The following is a 25705-nucleotide window of genomic DNA, read 5'->3' as shown; positions in this document are numbered from 1 at the left end:
TGTCTAAACAAAGTTGGAAACACAGCTCAAGAAATTTAAATAGCCTAGATATTATTTTCATCATTTTTCAGCGCATTAAAAACGTTACTGATTGTGTTAATATTTTATCTATCTTTCACTTTCTGACTCTTGGCGCGAACGTTTTGCTGATTCATTTGCATACAAGGCGGGTAATTTGGTCATTCTTTTCCAGATCTTATCAAAGTCCTCCTTTCTGGTTCAGGTTGATGGCCTTTCCACCTTAAATGGCTCTCACACACAAATACTTTTCACCAAAAACGAGCCTCCAAGGATCCAAAGTTTGGTGGTTCTCTAATCACAAGCTGTGTTTAAACTGTGCCAGAAAGAACAAAAAAAAAAAAAAAACACATAAGAAGGGGAACTTTTAACTTTACAAAATCCTCACAGAGTATTTTTCAAGAGAAATGGAAACATAGACTTATTGAATCTCATCTTTTGTTTCAGCCAATTGTCCAGAATGTGAAAACACATGATGTCTAATTATCCTAAGTTCTTGGCTCCTCATCCTCAAGAGGCAGAGCTCCAAAGTACTTCACAAGTCCCACTTAATTTTGTATAACTTTATACTTTGTTACATAGGATTTTTGGATGTCTTTGACAGCCAAAAGTTGATTTGTTGCTTGAACTTAAATCTTTGATTGCAGAGTTGATCAAACTTCCATGTCAACTTAAGATCCATTTTAGTAAAGTAAAAGATGTCCCTCATAAAGTGTCTTCTGATCAGGACAATCTTAGAAAACCTTTATTTTTACACCTCAATAATAGTTAACCAAGATAGCAACTAGACTAGTTAATAAGTAATTGTTGCAGGTTGTGAAATAGACAGACAGACAGATGGATATTTCCAAAAGTGGTTGTAATAAAAGGGAGCAGCATCAGGATGACACACCCAATAATATACTTTCTATAACTCATAGTTTACTTAAGTGTGTTTTTCAAATGTTCTTGTTGCATTGTTTTGATGATTGAGGACATATGTAAAGAATATTACGCTTACAATTGCATTTCTGTGCATATATTTATTCAAATCATTGTCAGAGTAGACGAAAAATGCGTTTTTAAATATTGTATTTGTTATGTAAAAAAAAAAGTCCTGGGCAGGGCACAAGCTCCCTGCTCCACTTCATTCTGATGCATTCACCTGTAGACAAATAGATCCAAGTACGACTTTGTTTTTCTTGTCCAAGCTGTCATCTGGCTCAAAACTAAGTGGCTTCAGAATTGTTTGTCGTTCTTGTTGCACCTGCTTGTCCTCTGGCATCTATTGTTCCGGGGCCTTCCAGCTTTCTGGCCTGGTGCGCCCACGTTGGGTGCATTGGACTCCGCGGTTGGGGGGGCTGTGGGGCAGGAGGTGCCGGAGATGAGTTGTACTCGTGCTGCTTAGATGCTGAAACCTCAGTCAACGGATGTCGCCTTCTGGGTTTTCCCTTCTTTAGCTTTTTATAATCATGTGTCTTTTATTTGTGTTTGTGTATTTTATTGTGAAGGGCTTAATTTATTTTTTATTTTCATTTCACGTGTGAGGATTGATGTTTTTGTGTTCTTGCTTGTTTTTATGTACAGCACCTTGAGCTGTTCTTTTTCATGAAAGGTGCTATAGAAAAAATATTAATTTGAATTTGTATTTAATGTTAGGTTGAGGTCATTAGAGGCTGTTAGCTAGTAGGAGAGCATGTAAACAGAGAGCTCTCAGCAACAGGGAGGTGAGGGGTTGCTCCACTCAAACAGTCACACAACTCGGAAGCAAATTTCTGATGAAACTGTGTCTGCAGAAACTATGTCCTAGAAATTGACAGTTTTTTTTATTTTTTATTTATTATTTTGGCTAAAATAATCATAATTGAAAGACCACAGGGAACACTTTGAAAATAGATCAGAGTTGGTCTTTAGGGACTGGGGGAATTTAGAATATCTTAACGTGGGACCTGTTTCTCTCTTCTCTCTGTTTCTAAGAAATTGGACTCCAATCGGTTTGGTCCCTTTTCATGTTTCCAAAATAAAAAACTTATAGTCAACACCACAACAAATTGTTAAAAAACAGCAGGCATCAAAAACTTAAATGGTAGACATATGGCTTAGGCCTGTTAAAGCTTCCTATTATGTTAGCTCTCTGTTACCATGCATTTTGGTAACATGACAGTATTTGAAATCATCTATAAAACACAGTAAAACCATTGGTTATCCTCTAAATAGTTTTTGATCTCTTGGTTAGCTTCTTATCCCTGAAATTATTTATGCTTCTGTTTTTGGTCTGGGCTTTATTAGTCTTTTATAAGCACATATCTGAATTTCAATGAAGTCCCTCAAAATGACCACATTGATAAATTACAGATTGCTGTATTGCCATACTATCACTAAAGAGCATTACATCACACCTCTTTTATACTTTGCTTAATTTAACATGATTAAAAATAGTAACATTTATGGTGTTGGGGTCAGCTTTGACCCATATACATGAGATTTAAGTATAAAGAATTTATGTTTTTGTCATTTACAAAACTTGAAAATAAATATGAATGAATGATCAAGCGAAACAAGTTAGAAAAAAAACACAAGATCTGCAAGAGTAAAGAAACTATTTGATTTTATTGAGAGAAAGGTTATTGACAAAGTCAAAAGGCCTTAAACCAAGAAACAAATTGTTTGGTACTTTTAATGTTTTTAAAACATTTAAATGATATGGGATAATGTAACTGTTCATTTAATTATGACTTCTTTTTACGCATGACCTTCCACGCCGCCACCGGTGAGACGCACCCAAAGCCCATAATGCCCATGCATCAATCCAACCATGAATTTAGAAACTTCATTAAATGAAGAGGATGAACTTTGAGAGGAACTTTTGTTGTAAGCAAAAAGAGATTTTAATTAATAAAGCAGCTGAGGGGAATATGTAAACATTTCCTTGATAAAAGTGAATAAATAGAGAAGTCATCAAAGACAATAAAGCTTTCAATAAAACCTGCAACATTTCTGTAGAGAACAGGAAGTGGACACGATTCAAGCACCAAGTGAAACAAAAACTTTTTCCTTTGTTGACATTTTTTGAGTTATTTTGCTCCCTGTAGAGTGTGAGCTCCATGTCCCGTATAAGAATGTAACGGATAAGTGTTTGTACACATAGAATGATAAATAGACTCTGAGAATAAAATCTTTAAAATAATCTAAAAAGAGCAAACTTTCTTTTTTTTTTACACAAATAAAATAGTTTTCTGTAGCATGATCAAAATAATGTTTAAGTATGAGATTGGAAAATAGTGGTTTATAAAAGTGTAAATTGCATTTTTAGGAAAGGGGAGGTCCTTAAGTTCTCCCCCCGGCCCCACGCCCTCCTCTGCTGCCCCTTCGAGCAGGTCGACCTTTGGCTGGTTTGTTGTCCGGACGTTGTACTTTTTTTGGGCGCTCCACTTTGATCCAGCCTCCATCGCTGGCTTTGCCTACCTCCTGTTCCTCGCTGGGGTTTGCCGTCACAGACAGTATCCCTGGGATTATGGGTGGGGGGTTCTGTGAGGAGAAACTGTAACTGTTGGAGCGAGGCCTGCCTGGCTGCTGTGGGCTTCTGCCAGTTTTATTTTGAACGTAGCCTCCTCTATTACCAGTCCATGCGTTCCCTCTGTTCTGCCTCCCCCCCATGGCAAACGCATTGCCGAAGTAGCTGCTTTTGTGGCGGTTGTAGATTGCAGCGGCACTGCGGGGGCGCTCTCTTTCTAAGGTGCTTTCGGACGTAGTGCTGGAGGGACTGCTGCCCTTTGACCCCAGGCTGATGGGTGAGAGTTTGGCCGATAAGCTGGCGGTTGGCGAAGAGCTGCGAGAGTCCGACCAAGGGGTGGCATGGAGGCGGTTTGGAGAGCGCCGCACCGCCGCGGCGTAAGAAGACTCTTGACTTTCATGTGCAGAGAGGAACTGAGGAAGCGTGCGGGCGTCAGAACTGGTCAGAGGAGTGGTCTTCTGCTGTGAATTCTGGGTCATCATCTGTCTCTGCCTGACATTGTGCATCCAGTTGGGATCAATATCTGAAAAAGAGGCCACATGGCGTTTTGTTTCGGCAGGAATAGCCACCAGTAGCTCGTCAAAAGCTGTCTGGGTACCTGAATGTGTTTTTTCGCTGGCATTCCAGTCGTTGTGAGCTGCGGCCGTCTCAATCACCAGCTCCACGGTCTTGATCTCATCCTGCCCACCACTGTGACTCCACTCCACCGAGCAGCTGTGTCTAGTACTCTTTGGTGACTTGACATCATTCTAAAGCGTTAAAAAAAAAATCAGGTCGAGTGACATTTAGTATTGAAGGGTATAATTATCCCAAAAGGTTCCAGGATTTTTGTGGATGGATGTAGATTTGCCTTGTTTTGTCCCTCTCGCTGAAATGACTCACCTCGTAATTAACTGTGTAGTCCAGTCTCTGGTTGTGCTGTAACCCAACGATCCATTTGTCCATCACAAACGGTGGCTGCAGCGTAAAACCATCAGAACGTTAGAAATCAGCCTGTGACAGGTGGAAAAGTTAGGCTTTGTCAAGTCAGATCACAGCACCGATATTATTTAGCAACAAAAAAAAAAAAGAAAGAAGAGGAAGAGTGCTTGTAAAGCTGTTTACTGACAATTGCCCCAGCAATACCTTAGTCATCCTCATGACCTCCACATCCTTTCTGTTGGCATTAAAGGTGACGTCTTTGATGTACGTTACTGCAATTTCATCTCCATCCAGCTCCAGGTACACTTTCCACTTGCAGTCCTTAAAAAAGAAAAAGAAAAGCGATCAGGTTAACGGAGTTAGATCAGGCATTCAGCGGAAAAGTGTGGAAAGTTTCACCTCATTCTGTGAAGTTGCTTTTTGCAGCAACACAAACCAAGAGCACAACCTACAGGTAGTTTAACGGCACTAGCAGGTTATTGGGTGGCAAGTCAGAGCAAGCAAAGAACTGAAAACAAGGCACTTTTATCAAAAGTGTGCAAAAAAAACTGTAATTGGATGGAAATGTAATGAACTGATCCTAAAGAAAGATTTATGACGATAGTTTCTTTAAGATTTAAAACCTTTGATGTTGCCTAAAAGGATTATGGGTAAGGCTCTTGCTTTTAATGTGAAGAAGACATAATTGTTCGTTTCTCATGAAGTGATGCAGACTAAATACATCAACCTGGGAGGCTTAAATCTGAAGAATTCTCCAGCCCTCTTCTTCTGCATGCTGAATGCTGACAAGGCTGTAATGATTCCTCCGATTCCTCAGAGCCGGAGCCACATGTCACTGCTTAGCCACGCTGGGGTTCATGGCACAGGCCAATCCATTGTGTAGGGATCACACAGAGAGACATCAGAGGAGTGGCAGGAACACACTCGTCCGAGGAGCCTTCGACCTCCCTTTCATCTCCCCCGGGGGGCTGGAGGCGGCTCAAAGAGGGAAGCTCCAGCAAGCCTCTGGCTCAGAAACACACCAGTGGCCCCGTGCTGGCCTGGTGTCGGCCCTGGACGGTCACACCGGGGATCCCAGGTCCACGCTGGTCTAATCTCTCCAGCAGAAACAATGTCTGGTAATGATGCCTACAACCCGAGTGCGTCTAATGACAACTCATACATAATTCAGCACCTTTCACTTGGCTGCACGGTGATATCCTCATTAGTAGGGGACCCTCAGTGGCTGTCAGATGGTGTCCGCACAATCGCAGGCCCTCATTTTGTCTTTGAGAAGTGCAGCTGCTTCCATGACATCGCCAGCAAAGAGGGGCAATGGGAAAAAAAAATGCAGTGCGGGTTTGTTTTATTTAGTGCAAAAAACCTTCCAGTTTGTAAAAACAAGGCTGACACGGAACCTGACACCAGGCAGGGGAAAATAATTAGCTCTCATTTTCTCAGCCTCCTGTTTCCTTCTCCCCGCTGTGTTTTCTACCCACTAAACCACCACATGTCAGAAGAAATGGGAGGCAATTAGCAGGCTCGTTTCAGCCCTGCCGAACACACTGAAAGAGGACTATTTATGATGGGACAATGAACAGCTGAAAGATTAAATAACGTTTGCCTTTTAAAAGAAAATGACTTCTGGCTAAATGGGCTATTTTTGATTAAATTCAAACAGCAAGTGAAGAGCCACCCTTTTCTCCACAGTTTGAGAGTCTAACAAAGAGCTGCGAGCGAGTCGAGGTGGATGTGAAACAAGACTGAGAATGAAATGTTTATTTATTTATTTTTTCTTTTGGGGGGGCTTAATACATGTCTAGTGATGCCTTCATAGCCAGAATAACAGGCACTGTCATAAATCCTCAAACGGCTTCAGCAGCAGCAGCGGCTGACAGAAAGTATCCACTATTAGCAGGATGTTCAAAGCAGCCCGTGCACTTCTTTGTGATATTCATTAATTGTGGGTTTCACAGAGCCCACGAAGAGCGGCGTCAGATGCTCACAGCTGCAGCGTATGCTGCAGTCGCAGTCTCAAGAGTGCCTCTGCAAAACTTACTGAGGCTCCTGCTCCTGGTTTCCAGTGGTATCCAAACACCAACTCCAGATTCACTGTTTTACTCTGCTCCACCTCCTTCTCCAGCTCATCCTGAGGGTAAGAGAATCGATAAAGGACCTTTGTGTGGGCCAAACAAAAACATCTATAAAAAGGTGTCATACCTTCAAGAGTGGAGGGAAGTGGACGAAACCAAGATAATCGTTGGTTAGCTTTTCTATTTCAGCCTGTTGGACAGAAATTTCTCCATAAATTTCACGTAATAAACCGGTTAAGATCACCTCCTGTAAAATGGAAGTTAAAGACCCACTCCAGTGAAAATTGTGTTTATAATAATATCTTCTTGTGACCTTTTTTCTGATGATGGAGGACACTAGGCCTGCACAAAAAATCGCAAACTTAAAGCTTTGGCCATATCAAGCTGTGCAATATGCATATTGCAAAGGACAATTGCGATAAATGGTTACCTTAAATGGGCTTTAAGTGTTTAACAAATCAAATAAATCCCTTTATGCATTTGACCAATCAGATGGAGCCCTTTTATGATAGATGCTCACCTCCCATGTAGACTAGAGTTGATTCATATTTAAATTAAACTGTTGCAGTGAAAGGGAAATTATGTTTTTAGTTGTTTTGCTATTTGTTCATGTATTGCAAGTTATATCGTCATCGCAATATTGATCATTAATATCCCAAAATGTGAATTTTCCTCATATTGTGCAGCCCTAAAGGACATATATTAAGAAAATTAATATCAAAAATGGATTTCTGAGTATTTCCTAATTCAAATTGTTGTGAATCAGAAGCAGCTGATAAAAAACGGCGCCAGTAATGTTAGGCTGGGTGTGTGAGGGGCTGGAAGCTAGCTGGATGACATGTAAACATAGAGCTCTCAGTAACAGGGAGGGGGAGATTGCTCCACACCAACAGTGCCGCCCACAACTCGGAGGCAATTTTTTAATGAACTTCTGTATAAACTATATCCTAAAAATCAACACGGGCTTTTTGATTTGAGTGGGTGCTTCAACAATAGATCAAAAGATGATCAGAGTGGGTGTTTAAAGGAGCTGCATTGCATGCATTTGTTTACCTTCAGGTGCATGGCGTGGCCTTTGGACTTAACCCCCATATCCCGCATGTCACCATCAGTGAGGAGCAGCAGGCGTTTTCCTGTGATGTGATTATCTTTAAAGAGGTCCGCGTAGCGCTGCATGTCGTATGTACCGACCCCTGAAACACAAAAAGTGCTCCAACTAACCAGTTTTTTTATTATCATTTGTGAACTATTGTGGACGGGGAGGGGGGGGGGGCACATACCTGTGCCAAAAACCTGCTGCATCCAGAAATACTGAAACACAGAAGCAGCAATGCCTTCCATTGAGTAAAATCAATGTTTTCATGCAAATCTGTGTAAATACGACAATGATACTGACCACCTGCTCCTCTGTCCAGGTATATATGTCCAGAGTGGGCAGCAGCTGCAGAGAAGGAGACATTTAAGTCAAAACAGTAGATTATAAATGACTGTTGACAGTATTAGTGTCCTATTATAATGGATCCTAATCCTAATCCCAATTTCAGCAGCAATCCAAATGTAAAATAAATATTTGCTTTCTGTGTCTTTACACACAATTTTCTTCCAAGTTGTAAAGCTTCAGAAATTTTGTTTCATAAATTTTCACATCAGTGGAAAAAAAATCAAACATGATAAATTCAAATAATTTGAAAAAAATCCTTTATTGCTCATTAAATGCAATCAGGCATATATTTGCAAGCTAGAATAAAGATTTCCTGATTGTGATCATGATGTCTAATGACAGAAATAATGAAATGGAAAATTGGGGAAAAGATGAGTAAATGAATGAGTGATTTTCCTTCTCTGTCATCTTTCTGCTGCATCCCGTCGCGGCTCAGATTCTAAACTACTCATCAGCCGCGGTCGACAGACTCCACCATACATTCAAGCAGGGGATGCTGCATTGAAAAGCTGCTCGTCTGTAGCGGTAAACAGACTCAACTTCACCGGCGTAATTTCAAATTACACATTTCAATTTTGAAAAAGTATATTTAAAAATACAATAGTAATATTTACTTATATCAAATGCACATATAAATCTTTAAAAATGAAAGACATAGTTTCATTCCGTGTAGCAAATGTGTTAAAATGAAAGATTTATAATACCCTTTTCTGTTGTTATCACTTAGGGTTAAGGTGGGTTGTCATTAATTTTGCTAGTTATTGCTATTAACCTGAATATAGATACAATGGCACTGGTACAGAATCCACTAGAAAGAAAAACAGTACAAACTTAGCACTTTCTCTTTGGACAGGTGCTGAATATTGTTGTGAAGCATAAAATATGTGCTTCAACCTTATTCCAATAATAAAAACAGCTTATAGCAAACTTTTTTTAAAACCAAAATTCAGCTCAATAGTTCATATTTATGCTTTATGAACAAATAAGGAAAGACAATTAGGCTATTCATGTTGTGTTTGCTGACAGACAACCTCAACCACAAATTCATAAATTATCGGAAGTTTAAATAAATTTTCACAAAGGGACCCATATGTCATCAGATTTACAGTGGATGGGTAAAGGAGTCACATGTGGCTCCAGAGCATCAGGTTACAAAACTAATCAGAAAGAATTAAACTAAAAATGCAAAATGATTTTAGAATTTTTAAAGTTAAGGTGGTAAAAAGCACATTTTTAAAGCATTAATTAATTGTAATTCTTTTAATTCTATAAATATATTGCCACATTTATTCTCAGCTTACTTTTTGTGTAAGTAAATCAAAATAATCAAAACTAGCTCTTTAATCTATTTTAGATTCATTTCTTTTTACTAAAACAGACCCCCCCCCCACGCTTCAGGTGTCTGGGTTTGACAAATCCAAACAAAGGTAGGAATCTGTTGCATTAAGTGTGATTTGTCTGGGACTTGATAACACATGAGTGGAGATGAGGTTTAAAGCTGAAGTATCACAGCTAATGAGCAACAATACAGGGATACAGAGGATTACACCCTCATGAGACTGACTGATTACAGACAGCAAAGGGAGCAGTTTAATGGGCCGTGAGCATGTCCTTCCCCCAGACAAAGCCTAACACCTAAGTGAGCACAAACACTAATGCAATTTTCGCCGCTGCAACATGCAGGTCTGGAGGGTAATTTCTAGTTAGGACCCTCTTTATGTATATTTAACTCATTTCTTTGCCATCCTAAGGGGAAAACCTGTGCTCACAAGCCGCCAAACGGTGGCTTGAGAGTATGGGGATGTTTTAAAATCGAGGTGAGATAGAAAAAAAAAAGTCGTTTTCCATCCTGGTAAGAGACTGCGTTTCAACTGCACTCCACCACATCCAGAACAAATTGGCCAATCTTAATGTCAGCAAAATGTCACTTCATCATAAAAGCCCGGCCTTCTCCATGCAGCTGGCTCCCAAAGCTCTTTCTTCACAGCATGGCACCATACATCCCAACAGCAGGCTTACAGTAGATGACATCCATAATATCCCCAGGTGGAGGGTTTCAAATATATTTGATAATTGTGACTTGTGGCCCTGTGCAGCATGCAGCCATTACTGGATGTGCTCCATGCAAGTGTGACAAAGTACTAGCTAATGAAAGTCCATGACAATTAACAACAGGACTTAACAAGCGGTTGTGCTTCCCCTTCGGCACATCCACATGAACTGGGACGGTGGATGCAGCTGCTGCAGCCGCAGACTTTCACCCCCAGCATCCCAGGCGCTGATTTTGTGTCCAGCTGACACGCTTTGACCTGGAGGAGGTCTGCTGGCCCAGCCTGTCGGCCTGCATGTCAGAGAGCAGCAAACATGTCCTCAACCCCCATTTACCAACTCATTACTGGATGTTATGATCCAACATGAAACGGTGCTCTGTTTGATCCCTCGCAACGATACGACAACTTTGCTGTTTTTTTTTTTTCCCTGCATGCAATTGGGAGTGAGGAGGCACAGACAAGAGGAGACCAAGGACAGAGAAGAGGGAAAGAGGAGGTGGGACAGGTTTTGATGCAGACATTTGGAAATGGTCACACAAAAAAAACCAACAATTTGAAGTGTACCAGTAGTAAAGAACTATTTGATTTAAATTATTCAAGAGAACAATAGAGAAATATTAGATTAAGCAATACACTTATTGAAAGATTTCCAATTCTAATATTATGCTAGTTAGTAAAATCAATCTAAATCAAAGTGATCTTAAAGATCTGTTCATGAAAATCATCTTTTTGCCGTTTTTATAATGTTTTGGTAGCATTAAGGTTAAGATTTCTAAGTATTTCTTTATCCAAATCATTGTGAATTGGTTGCAGATGAAAAAATTCCGTTGGAAAAAGCTTGTCGATGGGACAAAGGACCTACAACGGCAAGCCACAAGCTCTCTGCTCCATTTTGATTCATCCACTTGTAGACAAACCGATCCATGTGCATCTTAGTTTTCCTCGTCTGAGCTGGCATTTGGCTAGAAAATGTACAGCTGTAAGCTAGCAGGAGAGTATAAGCAAAGAGATGATGGGAAATGGGGGAAGGCTTTCTCTGTACCAATGGTTTCGCCTACAATTTACAGGGGAATTTCTAATGAACTACTGCCGCTCTGCAGATACTACTGTATATCTAAGAAAATAACACCGTTTTTTTTTTTTTTTTGGCTAAAAAATGGCATCATCATAACTAAAGGACCACTTGAAACACTTTTAGAACTTATAGAAAGATGGTGGGATTTCAAACACGCAAACTAGACAAAAATATGTATTAATGACACTTTTTATTCTTTTCATTTATTGACATGCTCACTTTTTGTCTGATCTCTTCCTCTTATTTTTGTGTTGTTTTGGGGTAATAATCATAAAGTTGTGTGTTTGCAAAAAAAACACACAAAAACAAATATGAAACAGAAAGCTGCATTTGAATGCGAAAAAACGGATTCTTGAGATTCAGTTCAACCTCATTTGGCATCTCGATGCAAACCGCGCATGTAAACGCAGCGCCGACATGTGTCTCCACAGACCATAATGTTCCAAAACATGCATCCCTTTGCTTTTTGTCACGCACCTCCTCATTTTCATTTAGCAGCTTGTCGCTTCTCCCCTTGATGTCCTTGAGAAGCGGGAGATGCGACAGGCCGCCACCCTCCACTCAACAGCTCGGCTTGGAGGTGAAGGTGGACCAAAGTGAAGAGGGAGTAACTCACCGGGCTGTTGGACTGCTCGATGAGTTTGCGTTCCCACATCTTTAGGCGCCTCTCTCGCTGCTTCAGCTCCTGCTCTTTACTGCTCAGGTCTCTCTCCAGTTTCTTCAGCCTCTCAAGTGTCGCTTCAATCTCGCACCTTCACACAGAAACATTTAAACACCTGAAACGCTTTGATTTTTCCAGTGAAATGCCAAATCACATCGGCTGGTTTTTATTTGTATTTTGCTCTTTTGCTGTCTAAAGTGATCCTAAAGTTCTTCATGTCTGCTGCAGTAACATGAAGTAATTGCGTTCTTTCAGAGGCAAACAGAAAAGTGCAAATTGATTTGAAAAAAACTAGTTCCTCTTTCCCGATTTTGCTCAACATCCCTTAAAGTAAATATCTTCTTTGGACAAATCAACAATGTAGAATCAGTCAACCCTAAAATGTATTGAAGTAAAGCTTCAAATTTTTTCAATGAGCGAATAATACCCAGAATTCCCAGCTACACAAAAGTTGCTGTTTAAAAAAATATAATTGAAAGTGTTTTTAGCATTAGGTCATAACTTAAACAGTTATGCAAGCTTTAGCAAAAAACATCCATCCATCCATCCATCCATCCATCCATCCATCCATCCATCCATCCATCCATCCATCCATCCATTCATTCATTCTTCCATCCATCCATGCATATACTGACACACATGTATCACAGTTTAGGACAGTAATGATTTCAAATCCAAGAAAAATATATTTCTATGGACAAATATTAGAACCAGCAGAGCTTCAGAGCAGTGACGTCTTATTATGGAGACATTATTTTGTCCAGCAGGGGGAGCAGCATTTTAAAAAAAAAGAAAAAAAAAGAAAGGTTTTCATATTCCTGTAAAAACATACAGCCCAGACAGGAACTTCAAGGCTTGTTTTTCCAGATCTTCCACTTCCTGTCTTGAAGTTTCCTACGTTAAACTTGGAAGTTGCGTTTTAACTTTGATCTGTTTGTCAACTGCTGAGAATTCTTGATTCTCTAAACAGCATGCTCAGTAATCTGTCAGCTCATAGTTTAGAATTTGTTAAATATTATTTTTAGTCCACGAAACATTTTCAAGTGGAAGAAAAATCAAGCCAGTTTGAATGACCTGCACTGCACAGAATCCTATTTTGGCTGAAGCAAATATCTGCTTGTTTAACTATCAGCCAAGCGGATCAGACTAAAAGCCTCTTCATTCTCTGGCTCCTGACAGACGTCTTGAGATCTCTGTCGGTTTTTCTGGGTTTGAAACTCCCTCTGACCTGCTCCACCTGCAGATGGCTGCCTGGACAGGATTTCAGCAGCACGACTTCTGAGGAAATAAGCCCTGGTGGCGCAGACAAGGCCCACAGACAAGCATACGGAGAATAAAGTGACAGCTGAGACTCAGGCTGTGCCGAACATCATCAAACCTCCAGCTGCTCAAACAGGCCAATTAAACACTTCTACTTGAAAAAGATAGTGATTATTTTTAGGATCTTATGGGTAAAGGGAGGAAGTATATCCAGATGGATCATTCTTTGGGGGTTGTCGTGTCTTTATGAAGCTATCAGTGTAATTATTAAGGATCTATATGCACAATCTGAACTTCTTTTCTGTGCTTCGTGGGCCCCGTCAGTCACATTTCCACATCATTCTTTCAAAACCGTTGCACATTTCCTAAGGCTGAGGCAGTTTAGTGGTGAGAAAATGGGGATATAAATACATTTGCTGGCTGCAGAGAGTAGCGGATCCCGTTACCTCCATTCAGCCTTGTTGTGAAGGAAAGAGTTGCACTGTTGAGGAAGTTTTGTGTCTTTAGACATGGACTCCAAAGTGGAGAGGATGTGCTTGAAAATCGGCCGCTCCTGCATCAAGGTAAAACAAAAAAAACATCTTCTGTCCATGCTAATTGAAATGAAAACACACATAGGGGTCGTTGCAGGTTTGACTCACTCTTGGCTCCGTTAACCAGCATTTTCTCATGAGCTCAGCAAAGCTGACAGGGCAGCTGCTCGGGATGGTTAACCTCTGCAAAAACACAAAAACAAAACACTCTTTAGTTCCTCATCCAGTGCAGTAGTAATGTCAATGATAGATATCAAAAACCTGATCGAGCATTGAGAGTAACAGCAGCATCGCTGGAAAACCACAGATACAGACATGTTCATGATGATAAAAAAGGTATAAAATCAATCAAGAAGTAAATAATCGGTTTCTGGCAAACTTTGTTAGTTTCTCTTCCTGTTGTTGTACAAAAAGACGTCCAATCACAAGCATGCTTCTCACAAGTTGGGTTGATTACAGCTGGCTAAGCATGAACCACAGTGAGTAATGTGTGCGCTAGACTTTTGATCATTCTTTTTTTCACAGCACTTCAAACAACACCTGACACAATTTTTTTATCTGCAAAGAACAAAATAATCTAAAACCCTGAAATGCCAGGTTTTCGTGTATAAAGCTGTTATGCTGCAGACGTTTTGTTTTTTGTTGCTTGAAAAATAAGTGCCAGTAAGAAAAAAAAAGTTTCTTTGTTAAAAGGCATTTTTATTTAAAATGTTAAATGACAACCGAATGATAATAAATATATAGATTGTAATAATTTAGGAATCGTATCCCCACAAAGTTCGTTGAATCTTTTATGTATCAACTGGCGGTCCATATTTCGTGACACACATCGGTTCATGTGAGGCGGAAAACATACACACCCTTGACGCACAGGATTGTGGGAGTTTTGGCTCCTCTGAATCCCAGGTGAGAATGACTGTTTAAATGTATACTTTAAGACAAAATTAAGTAAGGACTGAAGAAAGTTTTAGAAATAAAAACTGGACAGAAAGTGTCAGCTGATTAGTGGATTCTGTGAAGCCACCAGAAAACAAGTTATCTTGTGTCTTCTTCTGCTTTTATAAATAAAAAATAAAAGCAGCATATCTCACCTGTCTTATTATGCAAGATATAGAAAAGCATTGTATTTATAATGTCTTTTAAGTACAAGAATGACAAAGTTTACTTTCATATTTCAAAAAGCTGTTAACCTTTCTGATTTGAGTTTAAGGACATTTTCTAAAAAATGATCTAAACAGACACCTGCAAAAAGCTCCACTCTGTTATGCTGATATTATTTTTCTGTTTTCTGAAACAGTTCATTAACCAACAGCAACCACACTTATGTCCACAGTATATTATGATATTATTCATTATTTAATTCAAACCAATGAAAGTGAGGAGAAGCAAAGAAAGACCCAAGCTGGGATTTTAACCGAGATCCGCCTTGGCTATTCACGTCCATTGTCATTCTTTTTTTTTTTTACAACAGAAATGATTGATCTCCAGCACGACAAGAGAGGTCATTTCTTTGACCTGCTTTAAACTTTACGTGAAAACCACCTCGTTCTTCTCCACCACCAGCCAGGCCACCTGCAGACCTTCCAGCCCGTTGAAGGGGATCTCTCGAGTGAGCATCTCCCAAAGAACCTGAAACACAAGTCAGAAGTTAAAATTAGACGCCTGTCTTTTCAAAAGAAACATTTTTTCTAAGTGAAGTATACCATCTTATAATCCCCCCCAAACTCTCACAGGTTTAAAGCAAATCTTATCAAGTCCAGCTGCTGTGGAGAGCTGCAACATCTGTCCCTTGAAGAGGACACAAATTCAAACAGCTATCGTTTTTAAGAAGCCTCATAGAGGAGTCTTTCTGCAGTTTTGCATGAATTAGTTCAGTAAAAACCAGAAACTATAAGTGTGCTGTATGTTTGCTACAACACTAAATAGAAATAGGCAGTTTCAGAAGTTCCTGTTTGTATGGGCAGGATCCATGGAAGCAAGCATTAACATCAACAAAGATGAATCCAAGAGATGCCGCATAAAAAATAAAGATATTACATTTGTGATAACAAGAAGTCTGCGTAACGGTCACATGTTTTAAATATGCAGCTTGATCATTTGGATTTCATCAGATTAAGCAGATCAGAGAGAAACACTTGCAGGCGTTTGGGATAATTTACTATCTTACTTTTTGTTAAAAAATGTTTCTATAATCTATATTTTAACTTTGTCTGAGTGCATTAATGTCTTACAAACTATGTGCAGTCTAAAATGTTCACTTTAGAGCTGATGTACAACACTTTAGCGGTCATTTTTAGACAATTATCAAAGCTATTAAGCGCTAATTGAAAGCAAACAATCATGATTAGATATTAAAGGTTTGTCAAAAGTCATAAAACACCTTTAACAGTTTAGGTTAGTAGAGGAAATTTACCGATTTTTTTTCTAAGAAAACTTCCAAATGCATTCAGAAACTTTTAAGAGCAAAAAACAAACCTTTGTAGAGGGTCCACTCCTGAAAAGGTCAAATGTTTTTGTTCACTTAAGCAAAAGAAAAAGAGGCGATGGTGCCTGAGAGCTATGAAGAACTTAAGTGCAATTTCCTGCAAATGTATTCGCCCCAATTTCAGGGGCTCTTTTTCCTTATGTAAGTTGGACTTTTAAGTTTAGACTGACTGTTCAGTTTGATTTTTTTTCTTTGGAAGATGAGTTCTTTCCCACATTTTCAATCAAATTTGTTTTTTTGTAAGTTAAAATAAATGTACTTTAATCAAATTTGATGTATTTATTTGCAAAATATGTTGGTAATTGCCCTGCGACCTGTCCAGGGTGTCCCCTGCCTTCGCCCACAAGTGGCCAGGATAGGCTCCAGCAGCCCCATGACCGCGGAAGGGACAAAAACGGGTTTAGAAGGAATGAATGAATTTTGGTAATGAAATCAGATTTTGGTAAATATTTGAGGTTTTTTTTTAGACGTTCATCCCGTTCCACATTTCTGACCTCAACGGTCAACTGCAGACGATGAGTGTTAAAACTTTATGCAAAGTTTTTACAAATATTTAAATTTTTTTTAAATAAAATCTGCTCTTAATCAAATCCACAATTTAAGATGACTTATTTCAGCTCCGCACTGTGAGCATAATTTGAGCTCATAATTCAAACAGGATATAAAACGCTCACCTACAATAATTAACAATTAATATTTAAATGATAGAAGCTGAAGGATATTCCCTTTTGCAGACTGTCGCAGCTTTTTCAGTAAACGCGGAGGCAATAATGGCGTTCTGCAGCTTTTCATGTTAGACGGCTCTTCAGTATTGAATGCGTGGCCATCCTTTGCCACTCACCACTCCATAGGAGAACGCGTCACAGGTCTCAGACACAGGGAGGCTCTGGATCACCTCTGGAGCCATCCAGGGAAACGTGCCCACCAGGGACATGTGTGTAGTGTGGGTCAGGAACTTGGAGGCCCCAAAATCACAGATCTGCAAGGAATCACCATCAAGAACTTTAACACAAACTTCTTTGTCTAGTGAGACGTTCTTTGGAATTAAAGTAACTAAACTCGGTTAAATTAAAAACCCACCTTCAGAATTTTGTCCGCAGTTACAACAACTTAAAAAAAGGGAGAAAATGAGATAAAACTGACTTTTAAAATCAACATCACAATGTTCAGTCGGAAAATAAAGGAGCTGCGGCGTATAACAAACATGTTACCATTTCTGGATTTAAGGTCTCTGTGGATGACTTTGACTGGGGCCTCTGAGTGTAAATAATGCATTCCTGAAGCAGAACATGAGCAGAGGATCAGAACATCACAAACACAACTCATCACAACAAAGCAGAAACAGGGAACAACAAGTAACATTCTTTACTGCTTATGAACTCATTAGCGTGTGAAGAGCAAACCTCCTGAAACATTTTATTAAAGTCCCACTCTGATCATCTTTTTACCTAAGTGTCACCATGTGGTCTTTTAATTATGATTTTGACATTTTTAGCCAAAATTGAAATAAACGTGTTATTTTATAGGACAAAGTATCTGCAGAGTGGCAATTTCAGAAATTTGCGTGAGAGTTGTGGACGGGACTGTTAGTGTGGAGCCCCCCCGCACCCATTCCCTTCCCAGTTGCTGAGAGCTCTCTATTTACATGCTCTCCTGCTAGCTTACACACTTCCCCATCCTGACAATAACAAAAGATGGCGAGCAATATTGGAGTTGTACAGTTTTGAGCCACATGCTCAGATGAGGAAACCAAAGACGTACATGGATCTAGTCGGCTACAAGTGGATGCAACAGAATAGAAAACACCCAAAGCACTATTTTATCAGAGTGGGTCTTTAACACCTCCTGAAAAGAAAAAAAAGTTTTCACTGTTTAGCAAATGGAAAGCAAAAGTATCAGCAACAAGGTATGCAAAATCCTTGAAGGGGAAAAAGGAAAAATGCAACAAAACCTGTTAGATATATTTATTTTTACATCACATCCCTCTAGAAGAACAGCTGCCACGTTAGAGTTCTACTCTGTCTTTTCATCATAAATTTCAAAATTACCTCGAGCGATTTCTGCAGCCCACGTCATGATCTGTCCAATGTCCATCTCCTCGCTCTCCTCACTGGAGAGGTAATCATAAAGGGAGCCACCACTTGCATATTCTGAGGAGCAAAAAAAAAAACAAGTTACTGGAGGGAAACTAATTATTAAGATATATACACATGTGCTTGGATGGCTCAGTTTGTGTGTAGGACGTGGGAAACCGGGGTTGGCTTCCCAGGGGGCGCAATGAACTTCATCCAGGGGGGGTCCTCAGGAAAGACCCTTTGCGCTACTGCCTAACTATTTAGCCACAAGGGGGCCCAAGTACGGGTCCCCCTGTGCCGGCCCCCAGTCCGGGTAAAATCAGGAAGGGCATCCGGCGTAAAACTCTCTTCCAAAACCACCAGTGAAAGCTGATTCGCTGTGGCAACCCCTGAAGGGATATACCCAAAGGTGAAGAAGAAATGCGGTTTGATCTGTGTGCAAAAGAATGAGGAAACACAGCAAAGGAACATTTCCACTAAACAAAAAAACAGAAGCTATGCCAGTAAGTTTCTTGAATTAAGAACAAAAGAGCAGCAGCTTGAACAGCAGGAAGACTCTGTTTGTGTATAATAACCTAATCATATCCCACTGCAGTCATGTAAACTTACACAGGCGCCAAGACCGACGCCAAATTACCATCATAAAAGACATCTTTTTTTTTTTTTCATTTTGATCACCGTAAGCCTGGATTTTATGCGAGTCTTGTGCAGACAGCAGGCCAGCAGAAATGAAAACCGGTGCAGCGGATTTCTCCGCCACCGTGCACCTGTGCGCTTCTGCACTTTGCACCTAGAAAGTCCCACATTCCAGGAACAACATGACAGCGCCGCGGGTTGTAAATTCTTATCCAGCCTCTGATTTAAAGAAGAGACGGAACTCTAACTGGCAGACAATAAATCACCACCATTCATTAGTTTATGAAACTGCTGAGTCACTGCAAATATTACCAAAGTCCAGCAGGTGGATGAAGACAAACAAATGTCCAACAAGAAAGAAAAACCTGCCCAGATTGATGCTTTGGGTCAACATAGTGAGAAACTTTATGACAGAGCTCAAAATGACCATAAACACTTTGAATTTAATTAGATTCTGTCTTCACAAATAAAAGAACACCCAGCTGCTGCATCATGGAGACAAAACACATCACAAGATTTTGTCCAAATGTATATTTGACTGAGTTTGGCCAAAAAATGGTCAAATGGAAAACCAGCTTTACAGCATTTTCTGTTGTCAGATGTCAACTATGTATTTCCTGAGTTTGATTATCCTTGTTGTACATGAAGGTTTTTTTTATGTGTAAATAAATAAACAAAAAAGAAATAAACAAATAAAAAGCTGCTTTTTGAGCGTTTTAGAGAAGATCGCCTGGGATCTGCTTCTCCTGCATGTTAAGGTCACATTCCCATTCATTCTTGGGTATTTTCGTCCACAGTCCCCTAAATGTTTTCACAGAGATCTGCACCTTTCAAAGAGAAACAAAGCTTTGTTTGACGTTTGGTCCAAAATGTTCATTTCACAGATTTTCACATCAAATCAACTTTAAACGATAACAATTTCAAACCCAGTTTGTGTGAAATGTACGTATCTTTACACAATGTCGTAACTGAAAACATTATACCGTATTTTCTGGACTATAAGTCACTCCGGAGTATAAATCGCACCAGCCCAAAAATGCATTATAAAGTAGAAAAAACACAGATAAGTCGCATTTTGACGGGAAATTTATTTGACAAAATCTGGGACCAAGAACTAATAAGTTCCACAACCTCATATGACATAATCATAGCAGACTGTTTATCTCATAATTTCACAGTAATTCTTTCTCATATTTATTTATTTATTCCTTTCATGAAGCATCATTGGCCAACTAATACTCTGTTTTCATCCTGTATTTGTAGAATATAGTCATTTTTATTGCATTTCTGAATCTATGAAATCATTGGAAAATAGAATATTATGTTCTTAGCCTTCAAGATCTTACTGTAAAAAAAGTTTGCTGATTCTCTGAGTCACTTAACATACTCTTAACACTTAACATACCTCATACATCAAATTGACCCAGGAACATCATCTCTGTACCTCAAAAATGAACATAACAGGAGGGTTAACAATGTATTTATTTCAATTTATTTCTAATATAAGTCGCTGTGGAGTATAAGTCGCACCCCTTGCCAAACTATGAAAAAAAGGGCGACTTATAGTCCGGAAAATACGGTAATGATGGAAACATAAAGATGGAACAGAGCATCACTTTTAAGTTTTGATTTCTGAAAATATCTCAACAAGCAAAACCGGCCGATTGTTTTTTTAAAAAGTGGTTTCCTTTTTCTTTCCTAATCTTTGCCTTTCTTCCTTTTATTTTTTTTGTTGGGGTCGTTGCTGTTTTGATTTTAGGCTGATGGTCTTCAGACGTATTTACGAGCGAAAAGGCCACCACTGTGTTGTTGTTTTTTAGCAGCTTTCTAGCTAACTTTTAAGCAAAAGCTTGATTGGTCGATTATTTATTAAAGGCCACACCTATTCAGGCTTTTCAGGTTGCCTATGTTTTCTACCCATTTTATAATCTGGTGGATTAAAAAAAAACAACCCACAAATGCCTTTCTGAGTGTCTGTCAGAAACACTCCTTGTTTGCATTGAAAAGCTCTCCAATAATCTGCAGCTTGTGTCAACAGATTCTTTCACTAATCTTCTCATGTAGCCATGTGATACACATGTTATAACAGATAAAAATGTTTCAACAAAGGCATCAGAATGTATAAACTTACCAGTGACAATTCCATAGTTGGGGGCTTCAACAATCGCACCGTAAAACTGGATGATGTTTCGATGACTGAGGATGCTGAGGATTTCAGCCTGAGCAACAAACCAAAGCACATTTTACTGTAATAATTAAGAATCCAAGTCAATATGATTGCTAGTACAAATGAAATGAGCTCATTTGTAACCACACTTAAATTCTGATGATACAGAAAGAAACATTATAGTCAAAAAAAGATTATAACTGCATATATAGTATATGCTGTAACATCATGTGGTAATGGGTTAAAAAAATTACACAGTATTTACACAATTAAACAATTACGCTCAGTAAAAAATAAGAAATTTTAGAAAAATATCTCCTAACTAGCATGCAGAATTTCTGCAAAGTTGTTAAGCTGCTTTGCCTTTTGTGGCCCTAAAGAAACAAAAAAAGCTAACTGGAACATTTAGATAAATAGCTAAAAGCACAGAAGTGAACCAAGAAAACATCATTTTATAAAAATATTATGTCTACAACAAATGAATGATTTAAACACTGTTCTGCAAGTAGAAAACTCAATGTTGAGCTCAGTCCTACTCATATAACCTCTGACAGAAGTATTCAGCAGGATTTATGTGTATTTCAAACCATAAAACGCACTTAAAATCCTTTATTTTCTCGAAAATCGACTGTGCACTTTACAATCTGCTGTGCCTTGTGAATTCATTTTGGTTTCTTTACTGAACACAATACAATTTTATGCCTAATGTGGTGCTTAAAAAATGTTTTAGTACAATGTGGTAAATTATGGCGCATTGCAGCTATCAAATTACCGTAGTACAATGTATTGTGTTTCAACTAATAAACTTTGACTAATAAAAAAACTTTGACTAATAAACTTTAACTTATCTGACTAATTATTGTGCTTAATGTGCCTCATAACCCGGTGTGCCTTACTTAAGAAAGTACATCAGCTCTAATGGTAAAAAAATACCTGAATTTTTTACGCATAATCTGATTAAAGAGAGCGTTTTTACATTTTGTCTTGAATATGCTCACAAACATCATAACAGTCACAAAGCTAAAAAACAATAACACTTTATTTTAGCCTTACAACCAGCCTTAAAAGCATTAATGATCTTTTCTACTATCACCAAACGCCAGTTTCAGCTAAACTGTATAGACAATGATCCGTTCTTCTAAAGTCACACTGATATCTCCTGCTTTGTTCTTTGTGGAAGGAAGGTGCCAGCTTTCTTTCTTTCAGGAGGATGTGGAAACAAAAGCAGCTAAAATGTGTTTAAATCTAGAGGCTAAAGCACGTGAGCGTGATCTGATATTATAGTGAACCTTTAAAAGCCTTTCGGTGTCTTTTCAGTCCATGTTGAGCTGATCAAAAGTGGAGCACATGTAAAGATCTATTAAGACATAATTATTGTACAAAGGAACTCACGTGGAACGTTTACTGAATAAAAAAAAAAGAACCTGTGGGACTGAGTTCATTACATTGTAACAAAACACTGTAATTAAAGGAACAACTAGTTCAAAGTGAGAGGATCACATTCTCGTTTTAACATTTTCACTGAACAATCTTCTCTTTGTCATTGAGTGAAAATGAATGAATATCAGTGACCTTTTCACAATTTCATAAAGAAAACCATTTTCTGAGCACATTCGGGCCGACAACTCTAAGACATGTTCCTTCAAAACAAGAGCCTTCCTTTTATAAGGATTCTAGATGGGTGGGGGGGTGGGGGCTGTAGTATGTGCTTTCATTTAACAATAATGTGTTGTTGTTTTTTTTTTTTCGTTTTTCCGACTGGAGGAGTTTATAATGACCACACGTGAAGGGCAAAGAAGTCGCCACATCCAACAAAAATAGGGTAGCAATTAAAATGATTACCACTCTGACAATTAAAAAAAGTATACGAACAGCCCCAGCAATCACGGCTCCTACCTCGTTTTCAATCTTCAGCAATTTTTTCACCGCCACCTCTTTGTCCCGGGAGACCCACTTGGCTCGATACACGCTTCCGAAGCTGCCGCCGCCACAGTTCTCGAAGAAGTGGATGTCACCGAAGTTGATCTGCACGAAAGAAACGCTGGGAGACGACATCTCATAATGGCAGCTTCAACTCAGCCTCTGAGGAGGGGGGGGGGGGTCACTAGGGGGGGGGGAGAAAAAAAAAGTCACTCAACAAAGTCCATCCAAGTTGTCGGTGCAACAGCAGCCCGACTGCACCCGCCTGATCCTACAAGTCAGTTTATCTTTGAGTTGTTCCTCATTTTCCACCTCCAGCCCTTATCAGTGACAACAAGCTCAGGCTCCAGCCAATGCGTGCACACACATATGATGCAGTGACCTGCAGGATCTACTGCTGTGCTTGGTTTAAGCACTGCACATGTGACATCACGCATGTGATGGTCGCAAAAGAAAAAAAATAAGAGATCAAGTCATCATAGCAGTCCGATGTGTGGAAACCCTTTGAATTTGGCTACGATCATAGAGTGTGGTATCATGTTCTCATAATGTTCCCTTTGGATTCTTTTGATGTGGAAAAACAGTAGGAAACTGAAATGTGAATGGATTATCCACTGATACTTGTTTACTTGTTTCTTTGTACTCATATTTAATTTTGATTATCTTGAAAGAAAAACAAGGAATCTGGAAAACTTCAGCTGCACTGTTCAGTATCCAGATATTTATCTCTGAGTCCCACTGGTGATGAAAGATGTCCTGGATCGATTTTAGGTCAGTGATTTGGATCGATCAAAATGAACCAATATCGATTATGAATCATACTAGCAAATAAAAACTATGATATGAATTGAATCGTTGTGCAAATTAACTGTTAAACCCCTTAATTCAGTTGAACTCCCAAAGTAAATGTTACAATAAAAGAGTTTTTAATAACTACATCATTTCATTTTTGTTTAAAGTCACAATTATCTTTTGATATATTGTAAAAGCATTCCCAGTGCTCTTTTAACTGCGATTTTGCCCTTTTTCAGCCAAAATCAAAAAAGCTGTGTGGTTTTCTAGGACGTAGTTCCTGCAGAGCGGCAGAAATTTGCATCATCATCTTTACACTCTCTCCTGCTAGTTTACAGTCCCTCACAACCGCAAGCTCACAGTACAGGGGTAAAAAAATGGCGGTGCCATCCAGCTGTACAGTTTTGAGCCAGATGCCAGCTCAGACGAGGAAAACGTACATGGATCTAATCGTCTGCAGGTGGATGCATCGGAATGGAGTGGAGCATGAGGCCTGCCCATTGTAGCACCTATGTCAGAGCTGCAAGCTTTTTCCAAACACATTATTTTTCATCTGCTCCTGCTTCACAACGATTTGTAATAAAGAAATACTAAGAAAGGCGGTTTTAATCTTAAATTTGTCCCCCATCATTAGAAAAAAGCTACGAGAAAATGTTAAAAACACGATTGAAGAAAGTCAAACTGATGAAGAGAACAAAAATGCTTAAAATTGGAAATCAAATTTGGTGTGAAAAAAATATTTATAGGCCATAGTGGCCCTAACACCAAATGTACCAAATCCACCCCAACTGATCATCACACCTCCTGTTTGTCCACCGCAAAAATAAAAGCATCTAGTAAAAAAAAAAAAGGAGGAGGAGTGTGTGTGGGGGGATCCATCATTAAAGGAAATTGTAGCTCTGTTATTGTTCCTGGGTTTTCCATTTACAGCAGAGCAATTACGGCTTTTAAAAGCCAACAGCCTCGGTCTTCATTGGGATTACTATCCATCACACTAAGAAATGCCTCCATTGTCGCAGAGGGGAGCCGCTGCTTTCAGCTGATTTACTTGTATTCATGCTATACTTAGCTACAAAGCAATTTGCTAAGTTGCAGAGAGCAACCCCCCCCCCCCCCCCCCTCATTCTGTCTGACCACTCAAGAAACCAGGGTTACTTGGATATGCCCCCCCCCGCCCCCTCCTGTCAGTGTTGCTGCCTCTCATCATCTAACAGCAAACAACGCTCAACAATGAGACCTGATGGCCACTTCAGAAAGCTCAGGTTGTTGTAATCAGATCTGAACGGAAAGTCTGCGTCTGCATTAAAACATAATGTGACACCAAAAACATAAAAGTTACGCTTTGTTTACAACAGGATTATGACTGTGGTTTAAGCATATTTAGCTTCAGACGACAGGCGTCACGCGCGCGCGCACGTAGCTTTAGCAATACAATGAATGAGTTGAATTATGTAGCTAAATAGTTTTATTAGACCGCGTTCTATACATACATACCACCATAGAGTAAAGGTTCGGCTTTCGGAGTAGCACGTTGTGGGTTCCGTTCACGCCGGGCATGAGCCTGACCTCGAAAAGCGACTGCAGTTCCGGAAAGTCACGTGTGGAGTCTCCCTTTTTTTCTCTGCTCTCCCAGTGAAGTTTCGCTTGTTGCATAGTTTGAGCAACAAGCTGTTTTATGCTGTGTGGCAGTTTTCCGGCTGCAGTTCCCCTCCAATTTGAAGGCAACAGCTCCCCCTGCTGGATGAACGTTGAACAACCCCACATGGCACTTGAGCCACACCACAGAGGAAGTTTTTTTAACCCCTCCCATATTTCAAAGTAATATGCACTTTGTCAATTGACAGTTTTGCAGTTGATTTTGCTTTAATTTCATTTTTTTTAATTGTAATACTGAATTGTAATTTTTCTTGTTTGAAATATAAATTGTGAAGCACATTTTGATATTGCAAGCCTGAGTTAGTCATTAACACGTCAATTGCAAAAGGCATTTTCATATTGCATGATCAAATTGCAAATTGAACTGTCAATTGAGAATTACATATTACTTTGAATCATGGATGAAAACATGTCCATTCCCAATAAAAAACACCCCTGTGTCTAAAAGG

The 25705-nt window shown here is 39.3% G+C and overlaps 1 protein-coding gene across 1 annotated transcript; it reads right to left on the bottom strand.

The window, feature by feature from the left end:
- Window positions 1–2582: 2582 nt before the first annotated feature.
- map3k20 (mitogen-activated protein kinase kinase kinase 20) lies at window positions 2583–25371 on the bottom strand. The gene is made up of 20 exons (XM_011489908.3): window positions 25095–25371; window positions 22785–22992; window positions 20853–20940; window positions 18059–18160; window positions 17222–17287; window positions 17091–17119; window positions 16852–16989; window positions 15068–15154; window positions 13634–13708; window positions 13439–13545; window positions 11688–11823; window positions 7901–7945; window positions 7785–7815; window positions 7558–7697; window positions 6632–6694; window positions 6471–6560; window positions 4637–4753; window positions 4394–4468; window positions 4110–4260; window positions 2583–4034 (listed from the first exon to the last, which is right to left on the bottom strand). The coding sequence occupies exons 2-20, from the start codon at window positions 22941–22943 to the stop codon at window positions 3325–3327; spliced, it is 2409 nt and encodes an 802-aa protein (XP_011488210.2). The 5' UTR covers window positions 22944–22992; window positions 25095–25371; the 3' UTR covers window positions 2583–3324.
- Between the last annotated feature and the right edge of the window lie 334 nt (window positions 25372–25705).

This window comes from Oryzias latipes, chromosome 21 (assembly GCF_002234675.1).
Source record: "Oryzias latipes chromosome 21, ASM223467v1".
Classification (NCBI taxonomy): domain Eukaryota; kingdom Metazoa; phylum Chordata; class Actinopteri; order Beloniformes; family Adrianichthyidae; genus Oryzias; species Oryzias latipes.
The sequence above is the reverse complement of the archived record's forward strand: the minus strand, read 5'-3'. Positions and strand labels throughout refer to the sequence as shown.

What these genes read in the sequence shown, in the direction of transcription:
- map3k20 (XM_011489908.3), bottom strand. Translation starts at nt 22,943, where the DNA reads ATGTCGTCTCCCAGCGTTTCTTTCGTGCAGATCAACTTCGGTGACATC. An exon ending in TGGTGGTGGAGAAGAACGAG is followed by an intron (nt 13,709 to 15,067) that starts GTGGTTTTCACG and finishes GTGTTTTTGCAG; the next exon opens with AGGTTAACCATCCCGAGCAG. An exon ending in CACAACAAGGCTGAATGGAG is followed by an intron (nt 11,824 to 13,438) that starts GTAACGGGATCC and finishes TTCTGTGTGAAG; the next exon opens with GTGCGAGATTGAAGCGACAC.